Source organism: Prunus persica, chromosome G2 (genome assembly GCF_000346465.2).
Source record: "Prunus persica cultivar Lovell chromosome G2, Prunus_persica_NCBIv2, whole genome shotgun sequence".
NCBI classification, from domain to species: Eukaryota; Viridiplantae; Streptophyta; class Magnoliopsida; order Rosales; family Rosaceae; genus Prunus; species Prunus persica.
Window position 1 is genome coordinate 9,034,798 of NC_034010.1, and position 18,240 is coordinate 9,053,037.

The 18,240-nt window shown below is 41.1% G+C and overlaps 1 protein-coding gene and 1 pseudogene across 1 annotated transcript; one reads left to right on the forward strand and one right to left on the reverse strand.

Moving 5' to 3' along the window:
* LOC109947286 lies at positions 10,190 to 11,377 on the reverse strand. Its single transcript, XM_020557219.1, has one exon. The coding sequence runs from the start codon at positions 11,375 to 11,377 to the stop codon at positions 10,190 to 10,192; it is 1,188 nt and encodes a 395-aa protein (XP_020412808.1).
* On the forward strand, positions 15,767 to 16,105 carry LOC18787257 (annotated as a pseudogene).

Genomic DNA, 18,240 nt, shown 5'->3' on the forward strand with positions numbered 1-18,240 from the left:
TTCCTACTCAGCGCTTATTTGCCATGGCTACTGCTTCCTCTTAGCAACCTAGATCCTCCTCTTGGCTTATGGATACTGGTGCCAAGTCTTATATTACCCCAAATGTGGGTGCTTTAAACAATCCCAGAGAATATCGTGGTAATGACTCCATTGGTGGTGTCATTGGCAGAACAGGTTTAACTATATCTCATATTGGTAGTTCTAAGGGTAAATTACTCAAATGGTCCTCAAACTTATACTCGATTTACATTTTGGTCCCTCAATTAAATTATTCGTTCAAATGGTCCACTTGAGCGAATAATATAGAGTTGATGGACCATTTGAAAGAACAATTTAGTTGAGGGACCAAAATGTAAATCAGGTATAAATTTGAGGACCATTTGAGTAATTTACCTGAGTTCTAATATTGTTCATGGTTCCTCTTCTTATTCTTTATGTAACCTTCTTTGTTGCCCTCAAGCCTCTACTAAACTTGTTTCTGTTAACCATTTTTCTTGTGACAATGACTGTTTCTTCACCTTTTATCCTACCTGTTTTTGTGTACAGGATTTGAAGACCAAGAGGATGCTTGTCCACGGTCGTCCGAGTATTAATGGTCTTCACCTTTTTCCATCTTCATCAAGTCCAACTCCTCTGGATTCGCGAGTTGCTTTCGTAGGTGTTCGAGTCAATAAGGATGTATGGCATTCTCCGTTTGGGCATCCTGCCTCATCCATTTTGCATCATTCAGCATTTGCCTTTATTACAAAATAAAACTAAATTTTTTTTGTTCATCATGCCCTTTGGGCAAAAGTGTTAAACTTCCATTTTCCTCATCTAATTTTATTGCTAAGTTTCCTTTGGAAATCATTCATTCAGATGTTTGGAGTGCATCTAATTCTTCAATTTCTGGTTTCAAGTATTATGTATTATTTGTTGATAATTTTTCCTGTTATTCATGGGTTTATCCCATACGTTTTAAATCTGAAGTATTTTCTATTTCTGTTAAATTTAAATCCCTTGTTGAAAACATGTTCATATCTCGCATAAAGACGTTTCAAACTGATGGAGGGGGTGAATATACTAATAATGTGTCTAGGACTTTTTTAGAAACTCATGGGATTAATCATTGGTTAACCTGTCCTCATCATCTTGAACAAAATGGTTTAGCCGAACGCAAGCATCGTCATATTGTTGATATGAGCCTTACCTTGTTGGCCCATCCCTCCATGCCCATCCCTTATTGGGCTGAGGCCGTTCAAACCGTTGTTTATCTTATTAATCATCTCCCCTCACCTCTTCTTGAATTTGTATCGCCTTATCAAAGGCTATTTAATAAAACTCCACAATATGATTTTCTTAAGATTTTTGGCTGTGCATGTTTTCCCTATCTTCGCCCTTATAATAACAACAAGTTGCAATTTCCGTTCACTTAAATGCATTTTCCTAGGCTACTCGCTAAATCAAAAGGGATATGGATGCCTTGATCCATCTACGGGTCGAGTCTTTCTCTCCCGACATGTTGTATTTGATGAAACCACTTTCCCATGTTCAACACTTCATACTCGGACTACGGGGGTGTCTTCCTTGCCTTCAGATTCTGCTCCCATAGTTTTCTCTCCTGCTACACCACCACTTACAGCTGTTTCCTCCTCTCCCCCAACGCCACCTGCTGCCCATGCTGCTCCTCCCTCACCTGAACCCATGAGCACTATTACTTCTACTGCATCTTTTGAATCTGCTTCTCCAATGCAATCACCAATGGTGCCCGTATCATCTTCTCCTTTGCAGTTTGTTCCTACCACTCATCCTATGGTGACTCGAGGGAAGGTAGGTATTCGTAAACCCAGTTCCAAATATGCTTTGATGATTAATGTATCTCCTAACCTTGTTGAGCCTAGTAGTTTCTTTCAGGCTAATAAACAGGACCATTGGCTCAAGACCATGCAAGTTGAAGATATTGCTCGACAACAAGCTAAAACATGGACTTTAGTTCCTCACACTCCTTCAATGAATGTTCTTCCTAACAAGTGGGTATATCATATTAAGCGTAAGTCTGACGGTACAATTGAAAGATATAAGGCTCGCTTGGTGGCTAATGGTTTTCATCAACAACCCGAGATCGATTATGGTGAGACTTTTAGTCCCGTGGTTAACCAATCCACCATCCGTTTTATTCTCACTCTTGCCGTGCATCGTAATTGGCACATTCGTCAACTTGACATTCAAAATGCCTTTTTGCACGGTTATTTATCCGAAGATGTGTACATGTGGCAACCCACTGGTTTTGTGGATTCTCAATTTCCCAACTATGTGTGCAAACTAAATCGTTCACTTTATGGGCTCAAACAAGCATCGCGTGCCTGATTTCATTGTTTCTCCTCTCATTTGGAGCATTTGGGTTTTACTGCATCAATGGCGGATTACTCTTTGTTTACATATTTTCATGGGACCACTATTATGTATCTTTTGATTTATGTTGACGACATTCTAATTACAGGCAATAATCCATCTCAGATTACTCAACTTATTCATCATTTGGGTCACTCCTTTTCCATGAAGGACCTTGGCTCGCTTCATTATTTCCGGGCTATCGAAGCCTCTTGGACAGCCACTAGTCTTCATCTTATACAATCTAAATATGTGTTGGATCTTCTTAAACGCACCAACATGCTTAATGTCAAGCCTGTTTCCACGCCTGCCCTCAGTTCCAAACGTTTGAGTCTTCATGATGGTGACCCTCTTCCTGATGTTACGAAATATCGTAGTGTTGTTGGGGCTCTCCAATATCTCACAATCACTCGTTCATATATCTCCTTTGCTGTCAATCAAGTTTGTCAATTCATGCATCAACCCACTACCATTCATTGGATCGTTGTCAAACGTATCTTGTGCTACCTTAAGGCTATCACTTTCATGGTTTGTTTTATCAACCTAGTTCATTATGCTTAACTGCCTATTCCAACACTGACTATGCTGGTGATTTCGGATGATTGTCGCTCCATTGGTGGTTACTGCATTTCTCTTGGCTCTAATTTGGTGTCCTGGAGTTCTAAGAAGCAGAAGGGTGTCTCCCGCTCTAGCACAGAAGCCGAATACCAACAGTTTGCTCAAACCACAACCACACTTTCCTGGTTCCGCTCTCTCTTTCGTGATCTGCGGCTTCCTCTCGCATGCCCTCAGCTTTGGTGTGATCATGTTAGTGCGATTTATCTAGCCTCTAATCCAGTCTTTCACTATCGCACAAGACACATTGAAGTAGATTTTCATTATGTATGAGAGAAGGTTGTTCATCATGAGTTACAGGTTGCTTATATTCTAACTCACGATCAATTGGCTGATATTTTTACTAGGGGACTTTCCACTACTCATTTTCTCTACATTGTTTCCAAGCTTCCTGTGCAACACTGCCCCGTCAGCTTGCGAGGGTGTAATGAGAGCCGTGCATAATCCAATCCTGATCTGGAGAGTCCTAATGTTACCACTTAGTTTATCCATTGTATTCCTCACGTGTACTTATCCTAGAATTACAGTTCCTTATCATGTATACCTCTTTATCATGTAAAGTGTAGTTATCTCTTACTGGTGTAGGACTCTTGTATAGCATTATATAATCAATATCAATACACACGACCTCTGGACAATTCCAGAGGCTTATAATATCTCTTAATACACATCCTCGTGTAATAATTGGTTCCATGGCAATGGCCAAGTCACAATTAGTTTTCCTCTTGCTGCTTCTTTCATAAAATATATAACCTTGTTTTGGAAGCAATATCAATATGCAATTATAATTTACTATGCAGAGCTAGAAATTAAATAATGGGGATACCTCTGCCTAACAATTTGGTAAGACTGGGATTGGAAGGAGGTATTGCAGAGAAAGGAGGAAGAAAAAAGGGAGAAGAAAATAGGGTTTTTATTTTCAGGATGATGTGTCTAGTTTATATCCCTTGGATTAAATTTTAATGAAGTGACATATGGATAACAAAATTCAAGTAGATAATGACAGGACCCGATCCAAATTCCGCTTTGGAATTCGAACCAGACCCTGTGCGTGTCCGACACCTGGCGAATGTCGGGCACAAATGACCTATTTGCCCTTCTATACAAAACACGATAAAAATAACAAGGTTGACTTCTACCGAAAAACCGGCAGAGTTTCCCTTGTAACTGGCTCAATACCAAAACATTTACACCTGTCAAAACAAGTATATATATACAACCAACTGCCAGCATACATATATATACACATGCCAAGAGTTCAAAGCTCCGTCTAGGGCAAAACATCAGAGCGACTACGAAGAATTTACAAACGAGTAAATCTTTATACAAAATACAAATCCTACAGCAAAAGAAAGGCGCGGAAGATGGGAAGTGGCAAGGTGGTGGATTCCTGTGCACGTCTACTGCCTGGGGGCGCAAAACAACAAAAAAGGTGAGTGGACCCAAAAACAAAGTTTAGAAAATACCATATGAACATACTAACCCCACTGTAAAAACAGGTATACAAACTAGCTTATTTTCTTTATTTCTGAAATCAATGCAGGTATATAACTATACATTTGAAACAAGTTTAAAACTATCACCGAGGTGTACCCTATTTCCGTCAATTCCTGGTATCCGTCAATCCTTGCATCACCATGGGTGACACATACTCGTAGGTCTCAGTGACACGAGGTCAGTCCGAGCCGCAACTCGCAGGATTCAGGGAACCGTAGTCCACCTTTATCCGCATTACTCGCTCCACACGAGTTCGAGTACCAAGGAACTCGTGGGGCAACTGTCAAGCATGCTGACTAAACCGAAGGCAACAAATGTAATCCGAAGGTAGCATTTAAGAACTAGGTACAAGGTGGTTTAAGAAAATATAAAATTTCTGAAGCAAAACTGTTGAATAATTAACTTTCTGTAAATTTTTAAAGTTCTGCTGCCATTTATCTGATAATTAACGAGAATATCTGTTCCTATAAGCTTTAAAGGACATTTCACTCGGCAGCATGCAACATAAAATATTTTACAGAATAAAACAGCTGATAACTGAAACTGAACTGCTTAAATTTATTTATTAAAACAAAGAGTCCACTCACAGATAGTCTGAGCTCGCTGGACCTCTTGAAGGTCCCTCCTGCGGGTCAACTGGTGTCCGGGTGCCTGATTCAATGACCATAATATTCTATTAATACAATATAGTATTAAATTAAAAACCCTACCCCCGTCTCCTAAAAGTACGTGCGTCAATTTAAAATGATTCCTATGCCCATAACAGCTTTCCTTCCACGTGGGATAGTTTAGCGGTATCTTGGGACTCAAAAAGCGCTAAAGTCCAAAACGTCAATCCGGAACCCCACGGGTACAATATGATCCGGATGCCGCTAGAAGGTCCAATATATTTAGGACACATGTCCCGAGGGTATTGGTGTCAATCGGACGGCCGGATTAATCACGATCGTGTAATCGCATAATTTCTAAACCCTAGCCCTAGGGTTCACGTTTTCGGAGTATCCGGGACTCCGATTCACGATCCGTCGAATCCTACACGTTTCTAAAATGATCTAGAATAACATATCTACAATTGATTACGATCCAACAGCTCAACAGTAGTGAACCCGATAATCGCACAATATGGAAAATCCGTTCGAGGCTCAAACGGTATCCAAATTGAGATCCGCGAATTCCTATGCGCTCGTGACAACCTAAGGATCGCATCAGAACACTGTGTCACTGCACTACACTCGCCCACGCACGGCCGCACGCGCCGGCATCGATGGGTGTCCAAAGCGATTACGCATCGTCGAAAAATCTCAAAACCAAGGCTCCAAACTCCTATCCTAGGTATAACACCATATTTGGAACCACTTTTGTTCTTGGACCTACCCCAAAAACTGACCGGAAGTGGCCGAACACGAAGGCCGAAAGTCGGCCGAATTTCAATTTGGAAACTGAGCTAACTACGGTGAAAATCAACGCAAACCTACCCAACCATCAGCTAGAGCACGGAAAATAGGTAGAAATCCATACCTTACTCGACAAATTTGGAGGAGAATTGAAGGAGAACGAACGGGTTGAATTTCTGTCAACACCGATCGGTTTTCTTCAGTTTTCGGCCAGCGCCGGCGGTTCCACGGGCGGAGATTGGTCGGGAAGGGAAGAGGAGGTGGCGGCGGTTCAAACGAGACCGGTCTCGTCGCCGGCGGTGCTCTGTGGCGGCGACGATGGTCGATCAAAATTTACTGTCTCGGGGGGGGGGTTTGTGACGGGAGGGAGAGAGAGAGAGAGAGAGAGAGAGAGAGAGAGAGAGAGAGAGAGAGAGAGAGAGAGAGAGAGGAAGAGAGAAAAACTGAGGTTATATAAAAAATCTAATTTTTCCTAATTACCGTTTTGCCCTTTGTGATAGTTTACTCGTATTTTCTTCGTTAAAACTCCGATTCGAGCTCACTTCGTGTCTATGAACTCGTGTCATCGTGCTCAACGCAACGGTGTATGTGGAATTGTCAAATTCCTTTTCGGTCAAAAAGTCAACTTTGAGTTCATAATTTAGTCAAAGGGCAAAATTGTCTTTCCGCATAATAAATTACTCATTAAATATGAATTTTAGGTTTGGGTCATTACAACCTACCCCCCTTATACAAATTTCGTCCTCGAAATTTACGTACCTGTTACTCGAAGAGGTGAAGGTACTGTTCTCGCATTTGGTCTTCGGGTTCCCATGTAGCCTTTTCTACAGTATGACTCCTCCATAAGACTTTCACAAGTGGAATCTCTCTCGATCGCAACACTTGCGTCTTCCAATCTAAAATCTGAACTGGTTGCTCCACATAAGTGAAATCAGCCTCCAACTCCACTAGTTGCTCCTCTAACACATGGGAAGGGTCGGAAATATACTTTCGGAGCATGTAGACGTGGAAAACATCATGCAATCGAGTTAGATCTGAAGGCAAAGCAAGTCTGTAAGCTACTGGACCCACACGCTCTATAATCTCATAGGGTCCAATATAGCGAGGACTTAGTTTTCCCCGCTTTCCAAATCTCACTACACCTTTCCAAGGTGATAATTTCAAAAAGACCCAGTCTCCAACTTCAAACTGAAGATCTTTTCTTCTATTGTCCGCATAGCTCTTTTGTCGGTCCTGGGCTGTCTTGAGTCGTTCTCTAATGATTTGCACTTGTTTCTTGGTCAGTTCAACATCCTCAGATACGACCAATCTGTGTTCACCCACTTCATCCCAATAGAATGGAGTTCTACACTGTCTCCCATACAAAGCATCAAATGGAGACATTCCGATACTCACTTGATAACTGTTATTATATGCAAACTCCATAAGTGGTAACTTCTCATCCCAATCACCCTGAAACTGAAGTGCACAGGCTCTCAACATATCTTCTAGTGTCTGAATGGTCCTCTCAGACTGACCATCTGTCTGAGGGTGAAATGCAGTACTAAACTGCAATTGGGTTCCAAAAGCTTCATGTAACTTTGTCCAAAACCGGGATGTAAACCGTGGGTCTCGATCTGACACAATGAATACTGGTACTCCATGAAGTCTCATGATCTCATCGAGGAAAATCTTCGCCAGTTTGTTCAAACTATAATTTGCTATCACCGGCAGAAAATGAGAGGACTTGGTGAGTCGATCCACGATGACCCACACTCCATCATGCTTACTCTGTGTTCGGGGCAGCTTGCACACAAAATCCATCGTAATCCGCTCCCACTTCCACTCAGGAATTGGAAGTGGTTGCAATAGCCCTGATGGTTTCTGTCGCTCAGCTTTCACTTGCTGACAAATTAAGCATCTTCTAACATACTTTGCTATTTCTTTCTTTATAAAAGGCCACCAGTAGTGTTCTCGCAGAGTATGATACATTTTGTGCTTCCAGGGTGCATTGCAAATGCTGATTCATGGGCCTCCTCAAGAATCTCCCTTTTTAAACTTTCATCATTAGGGACATATAACCTGTTACCTACCATTAATGCCCCATCATTTCTTACGGAACAATCAGTTCTGTCGCCATTTGCAACCTCCACTCGCAGCGTGCAAATCAAAGGATCCTGAGATTGAGCTGCGAGTATTCGTTCTACTAGCACTGGTCTCACATGGAGAGTAGCTAACAGCGCTCCCTGATTATCCACATCTAGCCCAACTCTGAGCTTCCTCATTTCTACCATTAATGGCAAATATCGTCCGCGAAGATAAGCTACAGATCCTGAAGATTTTCGACTGAATGCATCTGCAACAACATTAGCTCTTCCTGGGTGATGCTTGATGGTACAGTCATAATCTTTTATCAACTCCAACCATCTTCTTTGCCTCAAATTTAATTCATTCTGGGTGAATAAATACTTTAAACTTTTGTGATCTGTAAAGATCTGGCATGTTTCCCCATAAAGATAATGCCGCCAAATCTTTAAGGCAAACACTACTGCAGCAAGTTCCAAATCATGAATTGGATAATTCAGCTCATGCTTCTTCAGTTGTCTAGAAGCATAGGCGATCACCCTACCATGCTGCATCAGCACACACCCAAGTCCTTGTTGAGACGCATCACTGTAGATCACGAAGTTTCCACTATCATCCGGAAGTGCTAAAACCGGAGCAGTGGTTAGCCTGGTCTTGAGTTCGATGAAACTTTCCTCACACTTATCTGACCACACAAACTTAACTCATTTCCTTGTCAAATAGGTGAGAGGTGCCGCTATGGTGGAGAACCTTTCCACGAAGCGACGATAATACCCGGCTAACCCCAGAAAACTTCGTATCTCGGTAACACTGGTTGGTCGTAGCCAATTGACTACTGCTTCAATCTTTTGAGGATCAACATAAATGCCCTCTGCAGAGATCACGTGCCCCAAGAAACTCACTCTGTCTAACCAGAATTGACACTTGCTGAATTTGGCATAAAGTTGCCTCCTTCTCAGAGTCCTCAACACAAGGTTTAAATGCTTCATATGTGCCTTCTGACTCTTTGAATACACCAGAATGTCATCTATGAACACAATCACAAAGCGATCCAAGTAACGTCGAAACACTCTGTTCATGAGATCCATAAATGCAGCTGGCGCATTTGTTAATCCAAATGGCATTACCAGGAACTCATAGTGCCCATACCTCGTTCGAAACGCAGTTTTAGGCACATCCTCTTCTCTACCCCATAACTGATGATATCCAGACCTCAGGTCGATCTTAGAAAAGACTTTAGCACCCTTCAGCTGATCAAACAAGTCATCAATGCGAGGCAAGGGATATCTATTCTGCACTGTGATCTTGTTCAGCTGTCTGTAGTCAATACATAACCTCATGGTGCCATCCTTTTTCTTAACAAATAAAACTAGAGCACCCCATGGAGAAAAACTGGGTCGGATGAAACCTTTATCTACCAGCTCCTGCAACTGCGTCTTTAATTCCCTCAACTCTGCTGGTGCCATTCTGTATGGTGCCTGAGAAATAAGATTTGTTCCTGGAGCAAGCTCAATAACAAACTCAATCTCCCGATGAGGAGGTAATCCAGGAAGATCCTCAGGAAATACATCTGAAAAGTCCTGTACAACTGGAATATCTTCCAATCGCAGCTCATTATCTCTGGTATCAATGACATGTGCTATGTATCCTGAGCACCCTTTTCTCAGCAACCGTTTTGCCGTCATAGCTGAAATGAGGTAAGATGGAAGCACTCTACGTTTGCCATAAAACGTTACTTCAGGTCGTCCGGGACTACGGAATACAACTTCCTTCCTGAAGCAATCTACTGAGGCACGATGTCTGGCTAACCAATCCATCCCTAAGATGACATCCAAGTCAACCATGCCCAAGGGAATTAAATCTGCCTCGAAAAATACATTTCCCACCAGCACTGTACTATCGCGATACACTGTACCTACCCTAAAAATCTCTCCTGTAGGTACTGAGATCGCCAATTCAGTCTGTAGAGCCGAAAGTCTAACGTTGGCATTATGGGCAAAACTAGGTGTGACAAATGAGTGCGTAGCCCCAGGGTCAATCAAAACTCTAGCAGGAATGCCAAAGACCGGTAAAATACCTGTAATGACCTCAGGCGATGCATGTGCTTCTTGCTGGGACATGTTATATACTCTGCCTGTGGCTCTGGAACGTCCACCACGTCCCCTCTGCTGACTACTGCCATGACTGGCAACACTGGTCTGGGCACCACCACTGGACGAAGCCTCCACAAATGGTGGTATCTCCTGTGATTAACCCTGTATAACTGTCCCTGGAGTTGGGGCATCTGTGGTCTCTCTAGTCTGCGGGAACAGCGGGCAATCCTTCTGAAAATGTCCAGGTTGTCCACAGTAATAACATCCAGTAGTACCCTGCTGGCAAGGCCCAGAATGGTACCTACCACACCTGGCACATTGGGGGCGACTCCTCCTGCCAGATCCTGACAGCAACTGTCTTCCAGCACCTCTTGCTGTACCAACCCCTGAGCGGTTTCCAGAGCTGCTACTTTGGTTAGAACCTCCGCTGGAGCTGAATCCAGGTCGGTAACCTCCATAGCTGCGACCACTGGACGATCCCGAGCTGTAACTGCCTCTCTTAGATGATCCTTGACTAGGACCACCTATTTCAAACTGCTGCCTACGGAGTTCACCCCGTGGTCTGGCCATCATCTGGCTGCTTTCAATCAGCGAGGCAGACATCACCACATCACCAAAATTGGTCAACCGCTGACTAATCACAATATCTCGGATGGAGGCCTTTAACCCCATAGTGAACAGCTGACACTTCTTACTTTCATCCTCCACCAGTGGAAGACAATACTTAGACAGGTCATGAAACTTCTTCTCATACTCTAATACAGTCATCATCCCCTGTTCCAGCTGCAAAAACTCTTGCATCTTCAAATTCTGGTATGCTTGTGGGTAATACTGACTGTCAAATGCAGCTATGAAGACTTGCCATGTAATAGCTAAAGGATCCCTGTATCGCCTCTTGACTGAATCCCACCAATGTCTGGCATGTTTGATCAAGAAGTATGTGGCCAAAGTAACCCTACTGTTCTGTGGAACAGCCATGACCTCCATGATCCGCTCCATCTTTTCAATCCACTCCTTAGCTACTGCTGGGGTACCATCACCATCAAAGTCAGTGGCCCCTACTCTCTTCACTTGATTAGCATATCCCAGGGAGGGATCTCTGGGCTGCCCAGTCCTGGCTAAAGCCTGAGTCAGCAACTCCAAGGTCTGCTGAAAGTGGGGATCTCCCTGCATAGGAGGCATAGCAGGTACGGCTCCTGACGAACCTCCAACAACAGATTGCTCTACCGGTTCAGGTACCGGTGCAGGAACATGAACTTCCTCTTGCCCGAGCTGGGGATCCTGTTCCCTCTGTCGGGACGACTGTCTAGTCCCTCTACGGACACCACCACGTTTAGGGCCCATCTTTACTGTCACAAGAAACAGCTTTTCAAGAAAACGAGGATGCACAAAGTGCGAAGTCTACAGGAAATTAAACCTAATGCTCTGATACCAAGTTGACAGGACCCGATCCAAATTCCGCTTTGGAATCCAAACCAGACCCTGTGCGTGTCCGACACCTAGCGAATGTCGGGCACAAATGACCTATTTGCCCTTCTATACAAAACACTATAAAAATAACAAGGTTGACTTCTACCGAAAAATCGGCAGAGTTTCCCTTGTAACTGGCTCAATACCAAAACATTTACACCTGTCAAAACAAGTATATATATACAACCAACTGCCAGCATACATATATATACACATGCCAAGAGTTCAAAGCTCCGTCTAGGGCAAAACATCAGAGCGACTACGAAGAATTTACAAACGAGTAAATCTTTATACAAAATACAAATCCTACAGCAAAAGAAAGGCGCGGAAGATGGGAAGTGGCCCGGTGGTAGATTTCTGTGCACGTCTACTGCTTGGGGGCGCAAAACAACAAAAAGGGTGAGTGGACCCAAAAACAAAGTTTAGAAAATACCATATGAATATACTAACTCCACTGTAAAAACAGGTATACAAACTAGCTTATTTTCTTTATTTCTGAAATCAATGTAGGTATATAACTATACATTTGAAACCAGTTTAAAACTATCACCGAGGTGTACCCTATTTCCGTCAATTCCTGGTATCCGTCAATTCCTTGCATCACCATGGGTGACACATACTCGCAGGTCTCAGTGACACGAGGTCAGTCCGAGCCGCAACTCGCAGGATTCAGGGAACCGTAGTCCACCTTTATCCGCATTACTCGCTCCACACGAGTTCGAGTACCAAGGAACTCGTGGGGCAACTGTCAAGCATGCTGACTAAACCGAAGGCAACAAATGTAATCCGAAGGCAGCATTTAAGAACTGGGTACAAGGTGGTTTAAGAAAATATAAAATTTCTGAAGCAAAACTGTTGAATAATTAACTTTCTGTAACTTTTTAAAGTTCTGCTGCCATTTATCTGATAATTAACGAGAATATCTGTTCCTATAAGCTTTAAAGGACATTTCACTCGGCAGCATGCAACATAAAATATTTTACAGAATAAAACAGCTGATAACTGAAACTGAACTGCTTAAATTCATTTATTAAAACAAAGAGTCCACTCACTGATAGTCTGAGCTCGCTGGACCTCTTGAAGGTCCCTCCTGCGGGTCAACGGGTGCCCGGTTGCCTGATTCAATGACCATAATATTCTATTAATACAATATAGTATTAAATTAAAAACCCTACCCCCGTCTCCTAAAAGTACGTGCGTCAATTTAAAATGATTCCTATGCCCATAACAGCTTTCCTTCCACGTGGGATAGTTTAGTGGTATCTTGAGACTCAAAAAGCGCTAAAGTCCAAAACGTCAATCCGGAACCCCACGGGTACAATATGATCCGGATGCCGCTAGAAGGTCCAATATATTTAGGGCACATGTCCAGAGGGTATTGGTGTCAATCGGACGGTCGGATTAATCACGATCGTGTAATCGCATAATTTCTAAACCCTAGCCCTAGGGTTCGCGTTTTCAGAGTATCCGGGACTCCGATTCACGATCCGTCGAATCCTACACGTTTCTAAAATGATGTAGAATAACATATCTACAATTGATTACGATCCAACGGCTCAACAGTAGTGAACCCGATAATCGCACAATATGGAAAATCCGTTCGAGGCTCAAACGGTATCCAAATTGAGATCTGCGAATTCCTATGCGCTCGTGACAACCTAAGGATTGCATCAGAACACTGTGTCACTGCACTACACTCGCCCACGCGCCGCCGCACGCGCCGGCAGCGATGGGTGTCCAAAGCGATTACGCATCATCGAAAAATCGAAAAATCTCAAAACCAAGGCTCCAAACTCCTATCCTAGGTATAACACCATATTTGGAACCACTTTTGTTCTTGGACCTACCCCAAAAACGGACCGGAAGTGGCCGAACACGAAGGCCGAAAGTCGGCCGAATTTCAATTTGGAAACTGAGCTAACTATGGTGAAAATCAACGCAAGCCTTCCCAACTATCAGCTAGAGCACGGAAAATAGGTAAAAATCCATACCTTACTCGACAAATTTGGAGGAGAATTGAAGGAGAACGAACGGGTTGAATTTCTATCAACACCGATCGGTTTTCTTCAATTTCCGGCCCGCGCCGGCGGTTCCACCGGCGGAGATTGGTCGGGAAGGGAAGAGGAGGTGGCGGCGGTTCAAACGAGACCGGTCTCGTCGCCGGCGGTGCTCTGTGGCGGCGACGGTGGTCGATCAAAATTTACTGTCGGGGGGGGGGGGGGGTTTGCGACGGGAGAGAGAGAGAGAGAGAGAGAGAGAGAGAGAGAGAGAGAGAGAGAGAGAGAGGAAGAGGGAAAAACTGAGGTTATATAAAAAATCTGATTTTTCCTAATTACCGTTTTGCCCTTTGTGATAGTTTACTCGTATTTTCTTCGTTAAAACTCCGATTCGAGCTCACTTCGTGTCTATGAACTCGTGTCGTCGTGCTCAACGCAATGGTGTATGTGGAATTGTCAAATTCCATTTCGGTCAAAGAGTCAACTTTGAGTTCATAATTTAGTCAAAGGGCAAAATTGTCTTTCCGCATAATAAATTACTCATTAAATATGAATTTTAGGTTTGGGTCATTACAGATAATGACAGAGAAAATCAAAGAAGAGGATCCGAAATCCAAAAAAAATAAGACTCGTGTTCTGATTTTGTTTTTAATTTTAAAATTTTTTAACATGAAAAAGTACAAATTTATCATATTATTATCATTTAATTGATACTTTCAATTCTCATATTTGCATTAACCAGTGACATTTTCTCACTTTAAAATCCTTAATCAACTAGAAATCATATCAATTAGGAGTGGGTTGTTGATGTGGTTCACATTCCTTACTTATCCTACCCATTTTCTGCTTTCTCATGGAATGAAGCCATGTGTTCGAATATCATGTAGTCCTATTCTCAATAAGTTTAGAGTGCTACAATTTCCACCCCCTTATCCTATTTCTCCACCCACCTTATCTTCCCACCCACCATATAAATTTGAAAAAACACAATCCTATCTTTCCACCCACCATTATTCCTAAAATACCCTTTAATTCATTTTGAAGAAACACAAACACACATCACCTATCAATGAACTTTCGCCAATGTCCCACAAAGTCAATCCATTCGCATAAGTTTCAAAACAAATGCCCAGAACTTCAAAACAAAGCTCAAATACAACTTTCAACTCCTTGAATCTCAAATACAATTTCACCAAATGAAATATATGCACTTCTGCTAAATACCCACAAAGTCAAACCATTCCAAGGCTTTAAGGGATACCCAAAAACTCCAAAACCAATCTTAAAACAACTCTAGTTTTGTTCCAATTAGCTTTAGAAACCACCACCCGTGCCAAGCTCAGATTCCCTGTAATACCAAAACCACAAATCTTAAATCTCTCTGTAACTTTAACCCCAAAACAAAAACAAAACAAAAAAAAACAATTCAAGCAAACAAGCCAAAAATTTTACTGAAATTGAACCACAAGCGTCCCACGGAAAAACACCTCCCAATTTTAGAAACTCCAAAATCAGCCTACAAATTTTAGTTTTTTTTTCTTTTGGATAAAGAAGAAAATCCACCTAGAAAATTCTTCGAATGGTTCACAAGACAAAGAGTAAACGCAAAGAAACATAGAAAAGTAAGATGAGAGGAATTACGCTTTGACTTGAGGAAGTGATATGGCATAGAAGAGTCAACCTGGATCTTTTTTCTTCTTGAACTTCTATCCGCAGAGAAACAAGACAAGCAAAAGGTGTAAATTTGTTCTTACAAGTCATTTCACAAATGGGTAAATTTGTCTTTAAAAGTTTGAAGATAAAGTGAGTGGGGAAATAGAACAGGTGGGTGGAAATAGCAACACTCTAAATTTATTTAATTTCAATATAAAAAATATGTTTATTTGATTACCATGCACTCCCACCAAAATCTTGCCCAATAATATGATTGCATAAAATTAGGCTGCATGAAAGAAGATATATGACAGTAGATAGCAAAAAGAAAGAGAGGATAAATATATAAAAAAACCGAACTGTTCCTTTCCTTTTTTGTTAAAGACTTTCATTTTCCTAATAGGAGAAAATTTCTTATACGGACAAGGTAAAAGAAAAAATTTCTCTCCTTTTCCTACACGGACAAGGTTGCTAGCGGTAGGCTATAAAATCACACCAAGTCTCTCAATCTTTGCAACTCAAACCACTCAACCCTCCACCTTTCAAAGCCAAATAAAAAAAATTCTCCCGGGTTCTCAAAGAGCAATTACTTAATATTAAAAAGAGCAAAACAATGGCCTTTGACGGGAAGAAAAAGATAACCCTAAAGAGCTCCGATGACGAGATCTTCGAGGTTAAGGAGGCTGTGGCCAATGGTGAGAATGGAGAGGAGATTCTAAAGAACTGGGACGCTAAGTTCATGAATGTGGATTAGAGTATTCTGTTTGACCTAATCTTGGCTGCAAACTATCTCAATATTAAGAGCTTGCTGGATTTGACCTGCGAGGTTGTGGCAGACATGATTAAGGGAAAGACACCGGAAGAGATCCACAAGACCTTCAACATCATGAATGACTTCACTTCTGAGGAAGAAGAAGAGATCTGTAAGGAGAACCAGTGGGCATTTGAGTGATATATTGGAATTAATGTTGGATTTCATAGTTAGAGAGTCCTTATGTATATTGCTTCTACTTATAATTCAATTGGTCTTTTGTTCTTGCTTAGGTAAGTGCTTAGGTCTAACCAAAGGATTTTGCAAATCTCTCTTTTGTCAAATATGAAAAGGGTTTATTAGTTCAAAAGAATACAAAACTTTACTGATACAAGAGTTTATGTCTTCCTTTTTGTTTGTTACTTAGAAGCTTATTTGTTATGGATAAATTTTCAACAATTTACATCTCTTGAAAATTAATCATATAATTATTACACTTTACAAACTAGACTCACGGAATAATTCTCCTTCATATAAAATTTAATAAATCTTAAAGAGCAATATTCGTTTTAGTAATTGAATTTGAAAAATGGATGTTGTAGTCACTTAACTTCGCATTTGTTAGCATCATTGATCCTACCATCATAATTTGTTACATTTTTTGTCAATTATTAGAGCAAAATGGTCAATTTATTAGGTCATTTTTATTTCTGACGAACGGTCCATACATATACTGATCCTCGATTTACATTAGTCCTCAAAAACTCAAGTATTCACTCTGATAGTTTACTAAATTCCTCTCGTACCAACGGTTCTACCATTATGAGAGAGAGAGAGAGAGAGAGAGAGAGAGAGAGTTTGTTCTTGGATGAAATTCGATGCCTGTGAACATATATATAGTGAAATTTGATGCCAAGCTACCCAAACACCCCTCCATGAAACCCCGACCCCAAAAGAGATATAAATGTGGTGGAAATCAAACATAAAAAGGAAAATTAAATGAGAGTTGACTACTAAATTAGATTCATTTGAACACAAACTTAAAAAGTAGAGAAAATATGATGAAGAATTAAAATAAAGGATCCAAAAACGTTGACTGTTTGTACATTAAGGAGCAAAAATGATCAAAAAGTAATTGAGAGGATGCAAATCCTTAGTAAATTAATGATTAAAATGCAAATCGGGCACAAATTTAGAGACTATTCTCAAAACCCTTAGTAATTAAGTATTAGATTTCTAATTTAAAATGTGTGCTGCTATGTTTATTCTATATTTTGTTTGGTGGTAAAAGAATTAGTAAAACATATCACATAATTAATCAAAATTCAGTTACTGAAATTGTACAAATCTTACATTTGATTACTTAGATTGTTGTTTGTCAAACAAACTGTAACAGTTTTAGTATCTTTTGGTGTGTTAATTAAAGAATTTTCTTATATAAAATTTTCTTACAAGCGATATTCTACTCTAGGGGAAGGGAGATTCGAATTTGAGTGCAAGAGGACAAACACACTACCCTCACCAACTACTCTAACCCACACATGTACTAATTAGAAAAACTTCTTTATTCTTGATAAATTCTCAACAAGTTACATCTTTTGGAAACTAATCGTATAATAATTAACTCCCTGTCTATAATAGACTCACACAAATAAATTAGATAGAAATGCACCGGGGAGTCGTGAGTCAAAACAATGCAATGAGAAAGTGGGAATGAGAGAATGAGGAAGTATGCAAATGAATTTATGTCTCTTTTTTCTTTTCTTTCTTATTGGGGCTGGTCAATGACTTTATTTATCCATGTTGAACCGAGTATAAGCATTAGCCAAATGAATGCATGTCTTTCTGGTGCTACGAATTACACCATGTATCCTGTGAAAGTTTGATCAGAATCCGATTTCTGACATTCTGAAATTTCATGGTGCTCACCAGTTTAGTTGATTCACAGGCGTCATTATTGAAGCTAGAGTGCTGCTCTACCATGCTCGAATGCATATTATGAATTTTCTCACGAAAACGCAGGAATCTTCAAAATACAAGAATGCTTACCTATTGAAGCTTGCCTTGAGGCAGTGGCTTGGACATAAAATTACTCAACTGCGAGGATGGTTTGAAAACAAAATTGCTCAACTGCGAGATTGCCATTGAATCGACGAAAGAAATTTTGTGAACTGACCAACTCTTTCAACGAACTATTTAATTACTTGTAACAAACTTACAGACTAGTTCCTCACTAATGTAACAAGGGTTAACAACAAACTTCAGTTAAGCCTGCATTACTGGCTTTTCCGGGTTCAGCCAACCTTGCAAGTGTTTGTGACAGCAGATGATTTTGA